The sequence below is a fragment of the Paroedura picta genome, chromosome 15, assembly GCF_049243985.1.
Source record: "Paroedura picta isolate Pp20150507F chromosome 15, Ppicta_v3.0, whole genome shotgun sequence".
Taxonomy (NCBI): domain Eukaryota; kingdom Metazoa; phylum Chordata; class Lepidosauria; order Squamata; family Gekkonidae; genus Paroedura; species Paroedura picta.
Window position 1 is genome coordinate 29,565,837 of NC_135383.1, and position 21,976 is coordinate 29,587,812.

Sequence of the window (21,976 nt, forward strand, 5' to 3'; positions counted from 1 at the left end):
ATCCTTCCCGCCCAAATGCCCCCTCACTCCCCGGTTAGAATTACCCCCCCTCTCACAGGTGCCATCCTGGGCTTCCTGCCAGATTGTCCCTATCCCTTCTGGCTTTGGGTGACAGGCACCCTCCCTTTCAGATAACAAAGCACACAGCAACATTTGCAAGAAAGAGACACGGCATGAAAAGATACACAGAGCAATGTGAAATAGTTCAGGGTTGTAAAAAGGGTTACAAAAGGTTCTTCAAACAACAGACATCAAACCACCATGGAGTTTCTTTGGTCAACCACAAATCATGGCAGAGATCAGAGGGGCTGATCCTGACAATGAAGAACTTTACATTTGTCCCTATTGAACTTTATTTTATTCAGTTTAGCCCACTTCTCAAGCCTATCAAGATCATCCTGTATTCTGTTGCTGTCTTCAGTTGTGTTTGCTCCCCCTCCCAGTTTAGTATCATCTGCAAATTTAACGTATCCTCTCTAATCCCTTAAAGTTATATTGGGTAGAATCCCATTATCAGAAAAATTTAAGGAGATGGAAGTCCAATAAGGTTGGGAGTTTCTCAAAAAATACTGAAGGCACAATCGCAGATGATTCCCTGGGAAAGGAAAACTAAAAAAAACTGGATAGCTCCATGAGCAGCTTTCAAAGGAATTGAATAATAAAAAGACTCATTTAGGAAATGGAAGGAGGCCCTTATAACTAATTAGAAATATAAATAACTAAGGCTTGTAGGGAGAGTGTTAGAAAAGCTAAATCTCAGTATGAGAGGCTAGCAAGGCATGCTAAAAAACCAATAAAGGGTTCTTTAGTTACATTCAAAGTAAAAAAAAAAGAATACGGACATGGTAGGATCATTGCAAGGATCAGAAAGGGACATTGTAACAGGCAATAAAGAAGGGATAAACTGCTCGATTCCTTCTCCTCATTAGTCTTCTCTTGCGAGTACAATCAAGCTGAACATGGCAAAATCATTTCACGTGATGAGGGATTGGAGTTGTGGCCTAGGATCCCTGTAGCAGTAGTCCATAAACATCTAGTTTCTTTAAATGAAACCAAATCCTCTGGGCCTGATGAATTGCATCCAAGGGCACTAAAAGATGTAATTTCTGAGCCATTATTTTTGACAATTGTTGGAGAACAGTTGAAGTGCCAGAACATGGGAAGTGAGCAAATGTTGTCCCCATCTTCAAGAAGGGGGGAAAGGAGGATCAGGGTAACTATCAATCCATAAGCTTAACAAATTTTAAAACAAATAATCAAACACTCAGTCCTTGAGCAGCTAGAGCGGGTGGCTGTAATTACTAAGAGTCAGGATGGCTTTCTCAAGAACAAGTAATGTCAGACTAACCTTATCTCTATAAAATCAGAGTCCAGTAGCACCTTTAAGACCAACAAAGATTTATTCAAGGCATGAGCTTTCGAGTGCAAGCACTCTTCCTCATCTCTTCCTCACTTCGGGAACCTGCAACCATTCACTGCAGAGAAGAGGAGCCAAGTGGGAAAGACCTTATCCAGGCCAAGGCAAATTTGTTTCATAACCTGCTTCCCTAGCGGAAGGAGAGGAAGTCACCCTGTAGGCTGAAGCTCTAGCAGACAATGGGAGGGAAGAGAGGAAAGATAAGGAGTTGGTTCTTATACGCTGCTTTTCTCTGCCAGAAGGAGCCTCAAAGCAGCTTCCTTTTTCTCTCCCCTCAACAGACATCCTGAGAGAGCCCCAATATTACTGCTCAGTCACAACAGCTTTATCAGTGCTGTGGGGAGCCCAAGATCACCCAGCTGGCTACCTGTGGGAGAGCAGACGGGAATAGGACCCTGCTCCCCAGATTAGAAGTCCGTGCTCCTAACCACTCCACCAAGTTCAATTGTGGTCTGGTTCATACTGAATGAACAGTGGGATCACCAAAATATACTGGCATTTTGGCCTATAGGGAAAGGCTCACAGGAAGAACTGCACTGAGATTCTTACTGCCGGAGCTGGATTCCTCCAAAGCAGTAAAACAATTAGAATTCGTGTTTCATTTTGGTTATAGGAGGCAAACCAAGCAGCTCATGCTGCTGATGCTTCCAAAGCCCTCAAGGAAACAGAACAAAGGAAGAGTAACAGGAACACTGTTCAGAGTCAAGTGAAACGGGTGAGATCAGATTAAGCAGATCAGCAAGCGGATCGAGTCATGTTTCAAGTGCTCCGTGGCTGGCAATAGATATATTCTACTCTACTTCCTGATGTTTCTGAGGAACAACCTTAGTGAGAACAACCTCACTGGATACCAGAATTTGCTTCACCCATTTCCAGTTTCATGACTCTTTTGCGCTGACTCCTGCATCTTGAACCATTTCCTTCTTTATATCAAACAACCTCAATTTTTGGTCTTTGTGGATTTCTGCTGAGGAAAGTAGGGGACCTTCCAACGAATGCCACAATTCCAATTTCTGGGCTTGCTTTTCAAAACACAGGCTAGAGTGACACCCGCACCCTTGAGTCCAGTGAAGCCTGTTAGGTGGGAGGCTTTTGCCAAGCCTTACACCACTTTCTGAAGTGGCATCCTAGCAGGACAGTCACACGAGGCATTCAAATGCGCAGCTCTTTAAGGCTTCTGCTCTCTAGAGCGGTGGTCCCCAACCACCGGGCCCTGGCACTGGGCCGCTGCTCCCTGCCTCCGCAGGGCCGTGCTGGGTCGTGCATACGCGTTTGCGCAATGTGCAGCTGCAAACGTGCATGCGCGCATGAGCGGCCGGGGCCGCACATGTGTTTGCAGCATGTGTGGCCGCAAACACGCATGCATGACACTCCCACGCATGTGCGCATGCACAGGAGTGCCGTGCATGTACGTTTGTGGCCGCGCATGGCACAAACACGCATGCACAACCTGCCGCGCATGCACACATGCGCAGGAGTGCAGAGCATGCGTGGCATGTGTGGCTGGGAGGTCAACCTCCCCGCCGCCGCCGGTCCGCAGCCTGGAAAACGTTGCGGAGCACTGCTCTAGAGTGCCTGGCAGACAAGGGTCCCCTATATAGATCCAGCATCTGAGTCCAACATGAAAGTTGGAAAGTGGCCCAGACAAGCAAGGTAGCATTGATAGGAGAAGTTGCCTGCACATTTGCTTACATTTTGTATGACTCCCTGGTTCTAAGAGGAAGCACACAAAGAAAGTTTAATATCCCCCTCCCCCTCCGGTTTAACTGGCATGAACCGGAAACGGGATTCTCTGAAACAAAGTTCCTGCATCAATAGTCTAAGGCAGACAGAATCAAGAGGAGTAATGAACATGTCACCAATTAAAATGTCACAGAGCAGAACAAGATGCTGAGTAGACCAGAAGTCTTGTGGGCCATGGTGACAAAAGCACTTGCATCCCAGGAAGGAAGCCTTTTCTCTGGATGAATCAGTCCAAAATCACAACAATGCTTATTTAGGACCCAAAGGTCAGTTATTGTACAGATATTGGAAATGCAACTGATGCTGAAAGGGAGTCCAATTTGTGTCAGGAGGTGAGATGGCAAGGGCAAAGATGGGCACTGCAATGTGGGAGCACCATACAGAGAATCCAGTGAATGTGGAGGTGCAGCAGCCCCATTCCCATAACCTCAGCCAGCAAATAAGAAACTTGTCTGCACTGCCAGGAGACAGGGTGGCTGGGTTTTTAAAATACATTTCTCTGCTTACAGCCAAAGAACTAGCCAACCTCAATTTTTAATGTTCCCTCAATTTTTCCCCCTACTGAGCGGAGCCGTTCCCACCCTGAGCCGAACAGAACTGCGGTCACCTCCAAGGAGCTGTGGGCAGTGCCAGACCCTGCGTGGCTCCCGACTGCTGCTGGGCAGGGATTCCGGCATTCATGAGCAGCCATGAACAAACACAGCTTACAGGGAGACACTGGAGGCAAAGCCCCACTGCCCCACTGGACGGTGCCTGGAGATCTCTCCACCTCCTCAACTTCTCACCATGCAATGGAAGAAATGCAGCTTTTAAAAGCAAAAACAGAAGGGCTTCTTCATCATGTCTCCCAGAGAAATGTAAGAGCAGACCAAACTGCCTGCTCCCCACATACCTGATACAGACAGTGGCATACGCTTCGTAGCTGGGGTGGGAACTCCGCAGAGGAGTTGATGATTGCATGGAAGAACTTCTCAGTCATCCGGAGAAGGCTCCGCTGGTTGTCTTCGAGATTTTCAGCGGACTCCAACCTGCAAGTCATGCTTGTTAAGACCTTGCCAATCTAGCCAGGCCAGGGTGCATATCAAAGGGGCAGAGGTGATCTCAGTGCATTCAGGCTGCAGCCATGCTCAGAACCAGAAGCAGCACTGGAACGTTCCTCAGTGATTCATAAGTGGGTATATGAATAAAAGAACCCACACAAAAGTTAAGTGCTGCCACAGCTGGACATTTGTATTTCTAACCTGAAGACAGGAAAGAACAATAATTAAGCTCCGTCAATTCACAACCAACTGATGGCAACCTTTCGTGAGGTTTTCTAGGCAAGACAAATATGGAGCTGGTTGGCATTCAGTTTCCTCTTCCTAGCAACCCTGGTCTACCTTGCTGGTCTGCCATGCAAGTACTAACCGTGGCCAACCCTGCTTAGCTTCCAAGCCCTGTCAAACTCGGGGCTGGTCTGGGCTATTCTGGCTGCTACAGACAAGACCAGGTTGATGTTGAAAGACCGAACAAGTGAACAGGTGAGATCATCCTTGGTTTAGGAATTGGGGAAAGAGGCCAGGAGTTCTGAATCAATCTGGAAAGCACCACGTCTGGCAGGAACTGGACATGGGACTGCCAAACCACTCTTTGTCCACAAGAGTCAAGACAGCGGAAAGGGAGCCACGGGGTCAGACCAGCTTGGGAGATGTCATGCCCTCAGATAAGTAGGGGGAAAGATGCCAAGCACAGCATCAGGAAAAGCCCAATACTAGCTGCAGTTCAATGAGGAGGCAGGGAGAGACATACTATTGCAGACTTCAGCCCTTTCCCCATCAGCAAATCCAAACCTTGTAGGGTCCACTTCGAAGCTAACACGTTCCCATTCAGACGCTGTAATGATGGTTGTTAATAAAGGTTCCAAGAGCTTTTGCAGGTAAGTAGCACCATAAACCTACAAACAAAAACATTTAATCCAATTGGTGATCTCGCATGTCATGCTGCTCTTCTTACCACTGATTTAGTCTATCACTAATACTTTGTGAAGAAGAACTAGAGCACAGGGGCTGCGGAGAACACAAACGCCACAAGGAGACACCATTTTGGACATCAACCACATGCAGGGCTGTCCTCTTTACACCAGCAAAACTTTGTCTTTATTATGCCCCCATGTCTCTCCTAATAAAACCTTTTTTAAAGATCAGATATACCTTAAAACAGAAAGTCATTATTTTGCTAGCCAAACTGTTTCCCCTGAAGAGAGTCTGCATTGAGTCCGCCAATTCCACTTCCTTAGAGAACATGTTCCAAAGGAGCTGGTAGAGTAAATGTCGGGAATCAAAGAGGGTAACCAGGACACGAGCCAGTTCATCCTGTTTTTAAAAAAGGGTATTAAATACGCAAAGCAATATGACAAACCAAGACAGAAGCAAAATTGTCACGAGGGGGGTAATTTTCATTCACAGCCAAAACCCTGGAGACAAGGACTCCTGTCCTCCACGAAGCCCAGCGCCCGAGGACTGAAGAACAGTCGTTGTCCCACCATTCTATTTCCATAGGATTCGGGGTGGGGGTGTTAAGAGGAATGTGAATGCTCCTCCTCAGAGGGGAGCAGAGGGGGTCTCTGCATATGAGCTTTACATGTGTAGGCAAGACAGAAGGAATCAAAACCCTTTCCCACCCCTAAGGATCATGGACAAGACTGCTTCCCATCTCTACAGGGCCTCAGAGAACAGTCCCACTTGAAGCCTGCCAAGAGGAAACCCAGAACGCTGCTCAGGCTTGCTGCTGTGAAGCTACGTTTGCTGTGCCTGTGCCACTTTTCACATGGATCCCTACAACCTGGTAACAGAATCTTACATGGACTCCAGTGCCGTATCTACTGCCCCGGGGAATACTCTGCAGCCTCACTGTAGAAAAGAGGAGCCCCAAAACATTATCACATGGCACATGTTTAATGCAGCACAAAGATCCTAAGGCCACTTGTGGACTGGGCCCTGCATATCTGAGGGACCGCCTATCTGTATACATCCCTCGAACAGCTCTACGATCAGTAAATGCCAACTGGGACGAGCTAATGGGAGAGTTCCACAGGGCCTGCAAGACAGAGCTCTTCCACCAAGCAGGTGCTTGAGCCCAGTGGAAAAACTCACTGCCTCTCTCTACCCCCTCCCACCCTCCCCTCTTCTCTCTCCCCTTCTTTTCTTCTTTCCCCCATGGAGTGAGCAGCTTTAGACGGTAATTAGTAGAATTTTAATCACTGTTTTTAATGTTTTAATCTTCATTGATTGCTGTAAGGATGTATATTTGTGAGTGCAGTGAACCATCCCAGAGCGTGGCATAAAAATCTCAAAAGGAATGAATAAATAAAATGGTTCGGCTGCCAGAGGGGGTTCAGAGGGGGTCTGCCATTGCCTGCCCCCGTCGTGGCTCTGATGCTCCCCAGAGGAGGCCCCTCCAAGGGCCAGCAGGGCCAGCCCTGCTGAGCTTCCACGATCTGATGGGATCAGGCTTCCTTTGGCTGTTTTGGGTTTTAGCTTCAAAACAGCAGCTGTGTGGACAAATGTTGCTAGTTCCAAAAGCCATGATTGGCCAGGAAAAATCCAAGGAGTTTTTTGCAGCTGTTTTGTTTTACAGGCAGAAGGCCCAGGATAAAAAAAAAAAAAACCTTGGAAGAAGCCAGCAGCAGGGGGAGTCAGAGCCCATGGGCTGAGCAGCCAGTGGTGCAGTGGCCCACTGTTCACTCCTGCTGCTAGGGACATTCAGCAAAACCTCATCTGCTGTAGCACATGAGAGGTGCAAAGCAACCTGTACAGGCCACCGTCCTCTGCCAATAGAGCATGGCTTTGCAGGAGCTGATGTTTAAAAAAGCAGACCAGCATTTGAGCCGTTTTGGTACCAAAAATCCCACAAGCTGCTTTTACTCATTCAGAGGAAAATTTACAGGGACTCATTGTCCCATTTTGCAGTGCAGGTGACAGTTTTCACCCCAAAAGACAACAAGAGGAAAACGTTCTACAGTCCCTCATGATCTGGTACCTGGCTGCCCTTGAAATTGCAGCCCTTTAGATCAGTGGTCCCCAACCTTTTTATCACCAGGGACTGGTCAAAGCTTGACAATTTTACTGAGGCCCGGGGGGGGGGGGGATATTCTTTTGCCAAGGGATGTTGCCGCCGCCTGAGCCCCTGCTCCACTTGCTTTCCCACCAGCGCCCCTGACGTCCCGCCGCCCACTGGGGAGCGCTACCAGCAGCAGCTGTGCAGTGCCACATCGAGGGGGAGCCCCAGCCATGGCGGCTGCCAGAGAGCACCAAAGTGCAGACTGGCAGGGCAGCCCTGGGTCGGCAGCCAATTAGGAGGATGAGGAGGAGCTGTGGCCCGGTACTGACTGATCTACGGACCGGTCCCAGTCCCTGGATCAGGGGTTGGGGACCACTGCTTTAGATCATAGACATCTGGGAAAAGAACGACAACTATAAGTAGCCACTCTTCCAAACAAGAAAGCTGATTTGAGAATTAAAAGAATGCATCATAAAACCAACAAAGGAGGAGGAGAAGGGGGGGGGGGAGAGAGAGAGAGAGAATAAAAATCAGTAACTAAGAGAGCCTTTGAGGCTGGATCAAGGAAAATTTTTTCCAGTGGCAGAAGAGAACTTTCCTCCCTCCACTGATGCACATGAAATGCTGTTCTTGGGGGATCAAGGCCCTGAGGAATTACACCAGGGTACTGAAGGGGACTGTAGCAAGTTGGGGGAAATAGGCCAAAATTGCCAGTTTCGTCTTGATCCAACCCTAGGTTTCAAAGAAGTGCAAAATTTCAAAGAAGTGCAAAAAAAAAAAAAGTTGATAATTGATTTCCTGTGGAAAGCATCTTGCAGATCCAGGGATGTGCAAACAAGGTTTGATTGTCACACACAACCGAGCACTAAGTCAACACAGGTGACCAAAAATGTGATTTGTCTTACCCACTGGGAACAAGGCACAACATTTGCCAAAGCCATGGCGATGGGCAGTTCTCCTTGGTCCCCCATCATGGTAACCAGCTCCACCAGTCTCTCAAACCGGTCGGCCAGAACAGTTTCCGCCAAGGTGTCGAACTCCGTGCCCTGCTGCAGGATTTTGGTGAGAACCTCCATGAATGTAGCCCTCGTCTGCAGGTCTTTGTGATAACCTAACCCTGCCAATGGCAAGGAAAGGATTTAGCCAGAGTGATCGTGCAAGTTCTGCGTCCTCGTGCATGCGACCAAAGAGAACGATCTTACCTATGGAGTGCATAAGGCCACTATCCACATTTGCGTTGAGCAAGTTGGACATGGCAAGAACTGTGCAGTGCCGCAAAGAAGCCAGCCTCCGCGACATGCCGCGCTTTCTGCCTCCTGTTTGCGCATTTTCATCTTCGACCTCACTGCAGTCATTTAGGAGGTTCATAAACAGGGTGAAATACCTACACACAAAAACATTTTCATACTTAAGCTTTTTTAAAAATACAAGATAGATCTCTCCAACACAAGCTGTGAGAGTCACAGCTCCCTGCATAAGATACCTGATGAAAGGAATTCTGACTCTCAAAAGCTTATGCTGCAACAATGTCTCCAAGGGGCTCCTGGACTTGAAGCTAACTATTTCACTGCAGGCTCTCTGATACAAATCACCTGAAAATCTACAGATAAAAATGTCTACTTAAATTTTAAATATGTTCATTCCCAGAGTCTCAAGACTAACATTCCATTCCGTTTCCTGACTAGGGTTAAGAGAAACTCCTCTAGACACACAACAGGTGGTGATAACTCAGGCTATCCTAAGAAGTTTGGTGGTATCGCCATAACAGAGATGAGACTCCCAGAAAAAAATCTTTCAGTAATTCAGACCAAACCTAAAGAATCTTCCTTATACCAATGAAATCAAAAAGATCATATGTAAGTATTGGCAGGTAGTCCAAGATATTTCAGGTTGTGCTTAGAAACCTAAAACTAACTTGAGAAAAACCAGATCCATTGGCCTTTGGCGCACCAGCACTGATTGTCCCGTCATGAACAGTCTGTCTGAGCTAGCGGGACATTTTAAGTGCTCTGGATAGAATTTTTGCAAGTTCTTGTGGGAAACTAGATATATAGATTTACCCCCAACAAGATTATCACCTTCTTCTAAAAAGCTTCTCCAAATTTTCTGTATATTTTAGGATATCATCCTGTCAAAAGTTTTACAAAGTTTTCTACATGTCCTGTTAAGATGAGAATAGGGAACCACAGATCCAGAATTAGAAATCCAGCAAGAGAAGCTCCTTTTTGTGGAACTTATATACAAAATAATGATTCTCTTGATGACTTGCAATTTGTCATGCTTGAAACTGTGTGTACCAAGAAATATAAAAGGACAGATTTGGAAAGCATTTTATATATCCAGACAAAACACATAAAATCCACATGGACTTAACAATGAAATTCACCACTCTTGCTTTTTGTAATGCTTGATGACTCTACGGGAAGAACTGAGACGGTGAGGCAAAACCGGCCTGCCTTTAACTGCAACACGTTTAACTCTTTGCACCTGCTTCAGGGATTAGACAGCTATCAGCAGTTGTTAATGTCTAAGCAACGTGGAAGTTTCTTAATAAGCTCTTGGATGCTGGTAAATATGGTTGAACTACTAACAAAGCCCATTTTAAAAACAGGCTTTGAAAGGAGCAGCAGGCAGGAGGGTGCCAGCAGAGCACAGGTAGCACTAGAGTATAGCTGGACGGGCCCCCCCTGCTCTGTGGCAGTCAGGATGCCTGGGAGTGTGGCAGACCAGCCCCGTAGGCACCAGCCCCAGAGGCCCAGAGGCCTCCCCACTCACCAGTGGCCATGAAAGGGTACAGAGGAGAGCGACGAGGATGATCTGGGGACCAAGCCCTATGAAGATAGGTTGAGGGACTTGGGAATGTTCAGCCTGGAGAAAAGGAGGTTGAGAGGGGACATGAAGTATTTGAAAGGGGTTCACTTGGAGGAGGGCAGGAAGCTGTTTCTGCTGGCTGCAGAGAAAAGGACGCACAGTAATGGGTTTAAACTTCAAGTACAACGATATAGGCTAGATATCAGGAAAACAATTTTCACAGTCAGAGTAGTTCAGCAGTGGAATAGGCTGCCTAGGAGGTGGTGAGCTCCCCCTCACTGGCAGTCTTCAATCAAAGGTTGGATACACACTTTTCTTGGATGCTTTAGGATGCTTTGGGCTGATCCTGCGTTGAGCAGGGGGTTGGACTAGATGGCCTCTATGGCCCCTTCCAACTCTATGATTCTACGAGGCTTCAGAGCACGGCAGCCCAGCCACAGGGTCAGCACGGCTGGCCTCCTCCCCTCCCTATGCAGCTTACCCTCTGCCAGCTCTTTCGAAAATGTCCAGAAGCAGCACAGAGGAGGAGGAGGAGGAGGAGGAGGAGGAGGAAGACCCGCAATTAGAGTTCAGTGTGGGAGCGGACTCTACCTTTTGGGGCCATATCCCCCATTGAGGGCCAGTGCAGTAGCATATGCATTGTCCACATACAACCCAAATATTATTAAGACTACAGGTTTTTGTTTAATAGGTATGCAGTTTTCTCATTAATTTTTCTATTGTTTAATTTTTCAGATATGGCAATAGCTTCTGATGAAGAATTAATCTGAAAACAGTTTTATACTGGGTCTTTACTTTTGAGAAATTTACTTTTTTGACTCTGCTCCTGGCTTTTGACTCCAGTCTGGCTTCTAATTCTGCTCCTGGCTACTTGATCAAGGAATGGCTTCAGAACTCCCTATGGCAAACATCTTCGGGATCTCTTTAAGGACTGGAGATGTCCCGGAGGACTGGAAGAGAGCAAACGTTATTCCGATCTTCAAAAAAGGGAGGAAGGATGACCCGGGAAACTACAGACCAGTGAGTCTGACCTCTGTTGTGGGGAAGATAATGGAGCAGATATTATAGGGAGCGATCTGCAAACATCTGGAGGAAAATTTGGTGACCCAAGGAAGTCAGCATGGATTTGTCTCCAACAGGTCCTGTCAGACCAACCTGGTTTCCTTTTCTGACCAAGTGACAGGTTTGCTGGATCGTGGAAATTCGGTTGATGTCGTTTACTTGGATATTAGTAAAGCTTTTGACAAGGTTCCCCATGATGTTCTGATGGATAGGTTGAAGGACTGCAATCTGGATTTTCAGATCATTAGGTGGATAGGGAATTGGTTAGAGAACCGCACTCAAAGAGTTGTTGTCAATGGTGTTTCATCAGACTGGAGAGAGGTGAGTAGCGGGGTACCTCAGGGTTCGGTGCTCGGCCCAGTACTTTTTAACATATTTATTAATGATCTAGATGAGGGGGTGGAGGGACTACTCATCAAGTTTGCAGATGACACCAAATTGGGAGGACTGGCAAATACTCCGGAAGATAGAGACAGAGTTCAACAAGATCTGAACACAATGGAAAAATGGGCAAATGAGAACAAGATGCAATTTAATAACGATAAGTGTAAAGTTCTGCATCTGGGTCAGAAAAATGAAAAGCATGCCTACTGGATGGGGGATACGCTTCTAGGTAACACTGTGTGTGAACGAGACCTTGGGGTACTTGTGGATTGTAAACTAAACATGAGCAGGCAGTGTGATGCAGTGGTAAAAAAGGCTAATGCCATTTTGTGCTGTATCAACAGGGGCATCACATCAAAATCACAAGATGTCATAGTCCCATTGTATACGGCACTGGTCAGACCACACCTGGATTACTGTGTGCAGTTCTGTAGACCTCACTTCGATCATGAGCTTCTAGCTCGCCGCCTCATCGATGCTGGAATACAAGGGACAGCCCCCTTCAATGGCTGATCTCCTTCCTCCAGGATCGTGGACAGAGGGTTGCAATAGGAGAGAAAACATCAGACCGCCGGCAACTTACTTGTGGAGTCCCACAAGCAGCGGTCCTCTCTCCTATCCTATTCAACATCTTCATGCGCCCTCTCGCACAGCTGGTACGGAAGTTTGGGCTGGGTTGCCATCAATATGCAGATGACACCCAGCTCTTCCTCCTGATGGATGGCCGCCCTGACTCTCCCCCAGAAACATTAGCCAGCTGCCTGGAAGCAGTGACGAGATGGCTCAAGCAGAGTCGTCTGAAGCTCAATCCTGTGGCTAGGTAGGAAGGGCCCATGCGAGGAAGCGCGCCTGCCTACCCTGGACGGCTCACTCCGCCAGGAACCTAGGCGTGATTCTGGACGCTTCCCTCACAATGGAGGCCCAGATCACAAAGGTTGGCATTCTACCATCTCTGCCAAGCCAAACTACTAGCGCCCTACCTGGCCCCGGAACACCTAGCCACAGTGATCCATGCGACGGTCACCTCTAGACTGGACTTTTGTAACTCGCTCTACGCAGGCCTGCCCTTAGCCCTGACCCGGAAACTACAACTAGTTCAAAATGCAGCAGCCAGGATCCTCACAGCAACACCGTGGAGGTCTCATATCCGGCCTATTCTCCATCAGCTGCAATGGTTGCCAGTTGAATTCTGGATCAGACTAAAGGTTCTGGTAATTACCTTCAAGGCCATACGTGGTCAGGGCCCAGTGTACCTGAGGGACCGCCTCCCCACCTATGCCCCCAAAAGAGCTCTGCGCTCTACTGCCTCCAATCAGCTAAAGATCCCTGGCCCTAAAGAAGTCCGTCTGGTCTCGACCAGGGCCAGAGCATTCTCTGTTCTGGCTCCTACCTGGTGGAATGAGCTCCCAGAGGAGATCAGGGCCCTGACGGAGCTTAAACAGTTCCACAGGGCCTGCAAAAAGGAGCTCCTCCACCAGGCATTTGACCGAGACCAGAAGTAATCAACAGCGACCAAGGGTCCCTGCTCCCCCCCCCCTCAGAATCCCATCAATAAGCCCTGGACCTGTTTGTATTACTATGCTGTTTTACTGTTATACTGTGCTGTTATTTGGTTACAATTATTAGTTATCAGTTATACATGTTTTACAGACTGTTTTATGTATTGTTCTCTGTTATAATGTAAACCGACTTGAGCCTCCGGGGAGGGCGGTATAGAAGTATGATAAATAAATAAATAAATTGATAAATAAATTGATAAATAAATTGATAAATAAATTGATAAATAAATAAATAAATAAATAAATAAATAAATAAATAAATAAATAAATAAAATTGAAATGGTACAGAGGAGAGCGACAAGGATGATCTGGGGCCAAGGGACCAAGCCCTATGAAGATAGGTTGAGGGACTTGGGAATGTTCAGCCTGGAGAAAAGGAAGTTGAGAGGGGACATGATAGCCCTCTTTAAGTATTTGAAAGGTTGTCACTTGGAGGAGGGCAGGATGCTGTTTCCGTTGGCTGCAGAGGAAGCAAAGGTTGGATGCACACTTTTCTTGGATGCTTTAGGATGCTTTGGGCTGATCCTGCGTTGAGCAGGGGGTTGGACTAGATGGCCTTTATGGCCCCTTCCAACTCTATGATTCTATGATTCTATAAACAAGTCCAGCCCAGCGCTGACTTCGCTCTCCGCCTGCCCTCCTTGTTGAACTGTCTCCCCCAGCTTAGACTCTTTGGACTGGACTTTGACTCTGACCCTGCCTTCTGATTCATTCTCAGTTTCCCAAGCCAAGGGAAGGGTGTAATTAACTGGTACCCGGTGTGCTACCCAGTAAGCTAGTTCTATCATTGATAGAATGATAATGGCATGAACTGCAATCTCCTAGTGCATCATGAAATTGCAGGGGAAATTCTCAGGTCAGGGGTGAGGGCAGAAAGAAAACCAACAAGGGGAGTCTGGATGTTATTCTCCCTCCAAGAGATCAGAATACAGGCTCAAACACTATTCTCTGTTCACCTCAACAAACTGAGCTCACTTGAAGTTGGGATCTTGCATCTCTCTTGGACATCAATTACTTACCCATGTGATGTCCTTAAGACCTCAAAACCTGACCCCCCCCTTGCCAATAACTTCAAGAGATTCGGTCTGTTTTAATGAATAGGACACTGGGAAATAAGAAAGGTCTTTACTTCAGGAATAACTGAGATTTGGCTTCCATCAGCTCTACTCCATCTCCTTCTTCAGGCTGCAGGGGAAGTCCTGCAAGGAGGGAGACCACAGCTTCCATGCTTGCCTGGTCCAGATCTCTGGAAAAATTAAAACAGAACAGAGCTGAATGTCAAAAACGTTATTTACAACATTTGCACTCTTCCTTTATGCCCAATTAGTGCAACAAGGAGGCTAAGAATTAAAAATGCAGCATTCTAAAAGCATATAAAAGTAAATTAATACCAAAACACCCACATTAAAATACAGAAAAAGCAAATTGAAACGCAGAAAGCAGTGGTGGGTTACTGGGAGACTGCAAGATGAAGCAAAAAAGCTTCCAGCTGGTGTAAGAGACTGATAGAAGGAGACAGATGGGGAGGGAATTAGATCATTTCAGAGCCACAACCAAGACTTTCTCTTGGGTTTCCACCCGTCTAATCTTAGAAGTTGGAGACACCTGAAACAGCAGTAAAACAAGGTTGCGCTTACCTGTAACTACTGTTTATAGAGTGGTCTTCTTCAAATGTGGTGTCTGTGCCTTCGCAGGCCTGCCACGAAGAAGAGCTAGCAAGCTTAAACAAGTTTCTAGAAGCTTCCAAGAATGCTCACCCCTCCCCTCACAGATGATGGAGCAAACGTAAAGTAAAGGAGGCAATAGGCCCACTGTTGGGTGCGGATGGACAAACTCTAACGAAAGATGCAGAGAAAGCAGAAAGGCTTAGTGCCTATTTTACATCTGTTTTTTCCCACAGGTCAAAGAGTTTAGGCACATCTAGAGATGGCAGTAGCCAAAGGATAGTGTCTGGGTGGCAGGTTAACATGGATAGAGAGGTGGTCGAGAGGCATTTAGCTGCACTGGATGAGTTCAAATCCCCTGGTCCGGATGAAATGCACCCAAGAGTACTCAAAGAACTTTCCAGAGAACTTGCACAGCCCTTGTCCATCATCTTCGGAACCTCTTTAAGGACTGGAGATGTCCCGGAGGACTGGAAAAGAGCAAACGTTATTCCGATCTTCAAAAAAGGGAGGAAGGATGACCCGGGAAACTACAGACCAGTGAGTCTGACCTCTGTTGTGGGGAAGATAATGGAGCAGATATTAAAGGGAGCGATCTGCAAACATCTGGAGGACAATTTGGTGATCCAAGGAAGTCAGCATGGATTTGTCTCCAACAGGTCCTGCCAGACCAACCTAGTTTCCTTTTTTGACCAAGTAACAGGTTTGCTGGATCGGGGAAATTTGGTTGATGTCATTTACTTGGATTTTAGTAAAGCTTTTGACAAGGTTCCCCATGATGTTCTGATGGATAGGTTGAAGGACTGCAATCTGGATTTTCAGATCGTTAGGTGGATAGGGAATTGGTTAGAGAACCGCACTCAAAGAGTTGTTGTCAATGGTGTTTCATCAGACTGGAGAGAGGTGAGTAGCGGGGTACCTCAGGGTTCGGTGCTCGGCCCGGTACTTTTTAACATATTTATTAATGATCTAGATGAGGGGGTGGAGGGACTACTCATCAAGTTTGCAGATGACACCAAATTGGGAGGACTGGCAAATACTCCGGAAGATAGAGACAGAGTTCAACGAGATCTGAACACAATGGAAAAATGGGCAAATGAGAACAAGATGCAATTTAATAAAGATAAGTGTAAAGTTCTGCATCTGGGTCAGAAAAATGAAAAGCATGCCTACTGGATGGGGGATACGCTTCTAGGTAGCACTGTGTGTGAACGAGACCTTGGGGTACTTGTGGATTGTAAACTAAACATGAGCAGGCAGTGTGATGCAGCGGTAAAAAAGGCAAATGCCATTTTGGGCTGTATCAACAGAGGCATCACATCAAAATCACAAGATGTCATAGTCCCATTGTATACGGCACTGGTCAGACCACACCTGGAGTACTGTGTGCAGTTCTGGAGGCCTCACTTCAAGAAGGACATTGATAAAATTGAAAGGGTACAGAGGAGAGCGACGAAGATGATCTGGGGCCAAGGGACCAAGCCCTATGAAGATAGGTTGAGGGACTTGGGAATGTTCAGCCTGGAGAAAAGGAGGTTGAGAGGGGACATGATAGCCCTCTTTAAGTATTTGAAAGGTTGTCACTTGGAGGAGGGCAGGATGCTGTTTCTGCTGGCTGCAGAGGAAAGGACACGCAGTAATGGGTTTAAACTTCAAGTACAACGATATAGGCTAGATATCAGGAAAAAGTTTTTCTCAGTCAGAGTAGTTCAGCAGTGGAATAGGCTGCCTAAGGAGGTGGTGAGCTCCCCCTCACTGGCAGTCTTCAAGCAAAGGTTGGATACACACTTTTCTTGGATGCTTTAGGATGCTTAGGGCTAATCCTGCGTTGAGCAGGGGGTTGGACTAGATGGCCTGTATGGCCCCTTCCAACTCTATGATTCTATGATTCTATGATTTTCCTACCCAAAAGTCATGTGATGTGGGAGAAGCCAGCATTCTCCTCTCAGTTCCCTCTTCTGCTGCTAGAACAATCACCAGTGGCCCACAGCAGGTAAGGAGGGAGGGTTGTGTGACTGCACTGAAGACCCCTCTATGAACAGCAGTTACAGGTAAGTGCAACCCTGTTTTCATCTTTGTGGTTTCTATGAAATGCTACATGGGAGACTGGAAAAATCATTCAACATGGAGGTGGGTATGGGCTATGTGTGGAGAATTGATTGCAGCACCACTTTACTCACTGCCACTTAGGCAGAATTGACATCAAGGGAATAGTGACGGATGAACGTGGCTGGAGTGAACCAGCCTTAGTGAGCAGTCCACAGTAGCCATGGTATAAGCCTGCCACATAGCCTTCTTGTTTTTTTTGTTTTTTGTTTTTTTAAGATGGTGGTCAGAGCGGTTCACCAACCAACTTATCTGGGAAAAGAAAAACACTGCCACTAAGATCCCACTATAGCCTTATCCCTCCCCTCAAAATTGGACTGTGACTGAACAAAGAACAAGGCCAGCTCAGGGACATTATCAATCACTCCCTATCTACTGGGGAGTTCCCTGAGCAGCTGAAGGAGGCGGTGGTTCGACCTCTCCTTTAAAAAACATCGCTGGACCCGCGTTTGACATGGTCGATCATGAACTGCTACCTCACCGCGAGGACAGGGATACAAAGCACAGCTTTAAGGTGGATACTCTCCTTCCTCCATAACCAGATCTAGAGGGTAGCTGTGGGAGATGAGTTCTCACGCTCCTATAGACTTGCTTGGGGAGTCCCTCAGGGTGCAGTCCTCTCCCCTAGGCTATTCAACATCTTTATGCGCCCTCTGGCCCAGCTGATACATGGATTTGGGCTGGGCTGTCATCAATCTGCAGATGACACCCAGCTCTATCTCCTCATGGACAACCGCCCGGACTCCCCCCAGATCCATTTGCCAGATGTTTGAAAGCAGTGATTGGATAGCTTGAGCAGAGTAACCTGAAACTCAACCCCTCCAAGGCAGAGGTCCTGTGGGTAGGAGGTAGGGGGGTGGATCAGGAAGCGCGACTACCATATCTGGCAGGGATGCAACTTACGACCGCATCCCAAGTCAGGAATTTGGGTGTAACCATCAATGCCTCCCTAACTATGGAGGCCCAGGTCAAGAAGTAGCTGGCCAGGCATTCTACCACCTTCACCAAGCCCGGCTACTAGCACCCTAGCTGTCCCCTGAACACCTGGTCACAGTGATCCATGCAATGGTTACCTCCAGAATAGATTTCTGTAAATCGTTCTACACAGGCCTGCCCTTGTCCCTGACCCAGAGATTCCAGCTGGTACAAAACACAGCTGCTAGGGTCCTCACGGGAACACCATGGAGGACTGACATCCAGCCTGTGCTGAGGCAGCTGCATTGGTTGCCAGTTGTTGTCCGGATCTGGTTCAAGGTTTTGGTTTTAACCTTTAAGGCCTTGCACGGGCTGTGACCCACATACCTGAGGGCGTCGCCTATCGCCCTATGCCCCCCACAGGGCTTTACACTCTGCGGTTGAGAATTTACTGGTCGTTTCCAGCCCCAAAGAAGCATGCCTAGGCTCAACCAGGACGAGGGCCTTTTCAGTCCTGGCCTGACCTGGTGGAATGAGCTCCCAGGTGAGCTTCGGGCCCTGTGGGACCTTCCAGCATTCCGCAAGGCCTGTAAAATGGAGCTCTTCCGCCAGGACTATGGTTGAGGCTGGGGCAGTGAAGGAAGATCAATGGGGTCCCCCTGATATTAAACTCCATCTGTGATTCTTGTATCTCCCACTTCCTTCCTCTTGAAGAAGGGTGGGGGAGGGGCTGGGTTTTCCACCATGTTGTTGCTGCTATGCTGTTTTATTGTATTGTTAATTGTCCATTTTAATGGGTTTTAATGGGGGGGTTGAGCTGGACTTTCTGTAACTCCCAAGAGGCTCATGGCGGGTAACAAATTAAATAACAACAACAACAACAGTAATAAAGGTGTCCTAACTAAAGCAAAAGGTATTCGATACCGGAACCTTGTATCAAATAAAAAAGAGGACAACTTTTATATGCACTTTTGAATGGGGGGGGTGGTTTTGGCAGCTATGCCACTGTATTTTTTTCTCTCACTGATGTCACCTAGTACAGGGATTATGGATGCCGATGGGTAAGTATTGATTTCAGACAACTGAGAGCACGTGGAGAGAGCTACTGGGGAGAGTTGCTGCTGACCAGGTGAGGCTATTGTTCTGCCTGGGTGAGGTGATTGCTGGGTAATTGTTGGGAGGCTTAAAAAGGGCTACTCCTCACCAGAGGCAGAGCTCAGACAACTGAGAGCACGTGGAGAGAGCTACTGGGGAGAGTTGCTGCTGACCAGGTGAGGCTATTGTTCTGCCTGGGTGAGGTGATTGCTGGGTAATTGTTGGGAGGCTTAAAAAGGGCTACTCCTCACCAGAGGCAGAGCTCAGACAACTGAGAGCACGTGGAGAGAGCTACTGGGGAGAGTTGCTGCTGACCAGGTGAGGCTATTGTTCTGCCTGGGTGAGGTGATTGCTGGGTAATTGTTGGGAGGATTAAAAAGGGCTACTCCTCACCAAGGGCGAGAGACAAAGGGCTCTTGGCCTGTGGCTCTTAGCCTGGGGTTCTTGGCCGAGCAATTAGAATCAGTAGATTATATCAGTAGATTATATTTCCCTGGTACTTCCACTGCCTAGACATTACAATGGACCTCCAGGACACTCATCCCATCATCTGCCGTGAGTGTGACATGATTGCCTTCCTCCCAGAAGACAAGATGGACTACAGCTGCCCCAAGTGTAAGCTGGTAAGACTTTTGGAGGAAAAGATTAGGGCACTAGAAAACAGAATTATTACTCTGACCCAAAGTAAGAAAGGGGAGGAGTTCGTAGTCCACAGCTCTGCAACATGGAATAAAGAGAATAAAGAGAATACAACCAGTCCTGAAGAGGACGAGATTGACCACAATAGGGAGCCTCTGCAGGCAGTTCGGAAAAAGTCTGAACGGCGAAGGGCGAGACAGTTCTCGGGGCCTTTGGAGCTCCAGAATAGATTTCAGGCCCTTGCAGAGGAGGTGCAAGGGTCAACAAGGGAAGAGGTCCCAAAACAAACTTTAAGACAAAGGGAAGAGGCCACGGGGACAGAAGGAAATGGAGTTGAGAAGAAAAAAAAAAGGAGAGTACTGGTAATTGGAGACTCCCTGCTAAAAGGAATGGATCGCCATGTGGCTGGGCCCGACCCCCTAACCCGAGAGGTGTGTTGCTTGCCAGGGGCGAAAATTAAAGATGTTTCAGAAAGGCTGCCCAAACTCCTCAAATCTACGGATCGCTACCCATTTGTGATGGTCCATGTGGGAACGAATGACATGTCCCTGAATACCATCACTCCTATTAAAAAAGACTATCAAGATCTGGGGAGGAAGCTCAAGCAAATGGGGGCACAAGTGGTATTCTCTTCAATCTTGCCTGTCAAGGGAAGAGGAATGCGTCGGGAGAGGAAGATAATGGAGGTGAATCACTGGCTGCGTAGTTGGTGCCGGCAGGAGAGATTTGGTTTCTGGGACCATGGGATAGGCTTTCTTGAGGAAGGCCTACTAGCACCTGATGGACTGCACTTATCGAAACTGGGGAAGAATGTGTTTGGCAGGAACCTGGGGAGATTCATCAGGAGAGCTTTAGACTAAAGCCACTAGGGGAAGGAGACGATCAACATAGGGAGTGTATGGAAGGAAAATGATCGGAGGCAGCCCAACCAGCAAGGCCAGCTCATAGGGAACCAAAAGTAAAAGGATTCAGATGTCTTTATACTAATGCCCGAAGCATGGGCAATAAAAAGGAAGAGCTGGAACTTCTCATGCTGATGGAAAGGTATGATCTAGTAGGCATCACAGAAACTTGGTGGAATGATTCTCATGACTGGAATGTAATGGTGGATGGATATGAACTGTTCAGAAAAAACAGAATAGATCGAAGAGGTGGAGGAGTGGCACTGTATGTGAAGAAAGGGCTTACCTGTCAGGAAATTCTAGTGAAGGAGAGCATATCTACAGTGGAAAGCATCTGGGTGAAAATAAGCGAGGGGAAAACAAACAGTGTGGTGGTTGGTGTCTGCTACCGACCGCCTGACCAACGAGAGGATGTGGATGCTGCACTTTGTGAGCAGCTTGAGAAAATATCCAAACGGCAGGACCTTGTCATCATGGGTGACTTCAATTTCCCAGATGTGTGCTGGGAAACAAACTCTGCGAAGCGTCCTCAGTCATGCAAGTTTCTGACCTGCCTGGCTGACAATTTCATTTATCAAATGGTAGATGAACCCACAAGAGGTTCAGCCATACTGGACTTAATACTGACCAACAGGCAAGAGTTGGTGGATGAGGTGAAGGAGGTGGGGACCTTAGGGGGAAGTGACCATGTCCTCATAGAATTCCTTTTGAGATGGGAAGCCAAGGAAGCTTGAAGCCAGACGCGGATGTTGGATTTTCGTAGGGCAAACTTTAATAAACTCAGAGACATGATGAGTGTCATACCATGGACGAGAATGCTGGAAGGGAAGGGAGCATGTGAAGGGTGGGCGCTACTCAAACAAGAGCTATTGCATGCTCAATCAATGACTATTCCAGAAATACGAAAACACTGCAGGAGCTCTAAGAAGCCTATTTGGATGAACAGAGAACTTCAAGAGGAACTAAGAAAGAAAAGGAAAATGTTCAGGAAATGGAGGAAAGGACAGAGCTCTAAAGAAGAGTACCTACAGGTTACTAGGCACTGTAGATCAATCATCAGAAAGGCCAAAGCTGAGAGTGAGCTAAGATTGGCCAGGGAAGCCCATTGTAACAAGAAAAGATTTTTCAGTTATGTGAGGAGCAAACGTAAAGTAAAAGAGGCAATAGGCCCGCTGTTGGGTGCGGATGGACAAACTCTAACGAAAGATGCAGAGAAAGCAGAAAGGCTTAGTGCCTATTTTACATCTGTTTTTTCCCACAGGTCAAAGTGTTTAGGCACATCTAGAGATGGCTGTAGCCAAAGGATAGTGTCTGGGTGGCAGGTTAACATGGATAGAGAGGTTGTCGAGAGGCATTTAGCTGCACTGGATGAGTTCAAATCCCCTGGTCCAGATGAAATGCACCCGAGAGTACTCAAAGATCTTTCCAGAGAACTTGCACAGCCCTTGTCCATCATCTTCGGAACCTCTTTAAGGACTGGAGATGTCCCGTAGGACTGGAAAAGAGCAAACGTTATTCCGATCTTCAAAAAAGGGAGGAAGGATGACCCGGGAAACTACAGACCAGTGAGTCTGACCTCTGTTGTGGGGAAGATAATGGAGCAGATATTAAAGGGAGTGATCTGCAAACATCTGGAGGACA

The 21,976-nt window shown here is 47.3% G+C and overlaps 1 protein-coding gene across 5 annotated transcripts in view; it reads right to left on the reverse strand.

Annotated features, from left to right (window-relative positions):
- NF1 (neurofibromin 1) overlaps positions 1-21,976 on the reverse strand; it is a 365,186-nt gene that overhangs the window by 181,257 nt on the left and 161,953 nt on the right. For all 5 annotated transcript variants that reach the window (XM_077311869.1, XM_077311867.1, XM_077311868.1 and 2 more), the window contains exons 25-30: positions 14,144-14,260; positions 8,401-8,582; positions 8,104-8,315; positions 5,350-5,511; positions 4,990-5,093; positions 4,053-4,188 (exon numbers count right to left, since the gene is read on the reverse strand). In XM_077311869.1, coding sequence (XP_077167984.1) covers positions 4,053-4,188; positions 4,990-5,093; positions 5,350-5,511; positions 8,104-8,315; positions 8,401-8,582; positions 14,144-14,260 — 913 coding nt within the window. The remainder of the gene's footprint in view (positions 1-4,052; positions 4,189-4,989; positions 5,094-5,349; positions 5,512-8,103; positions 8,316-8,400; positions 8,583-14,143; positions 14,261-21,976) is intronic.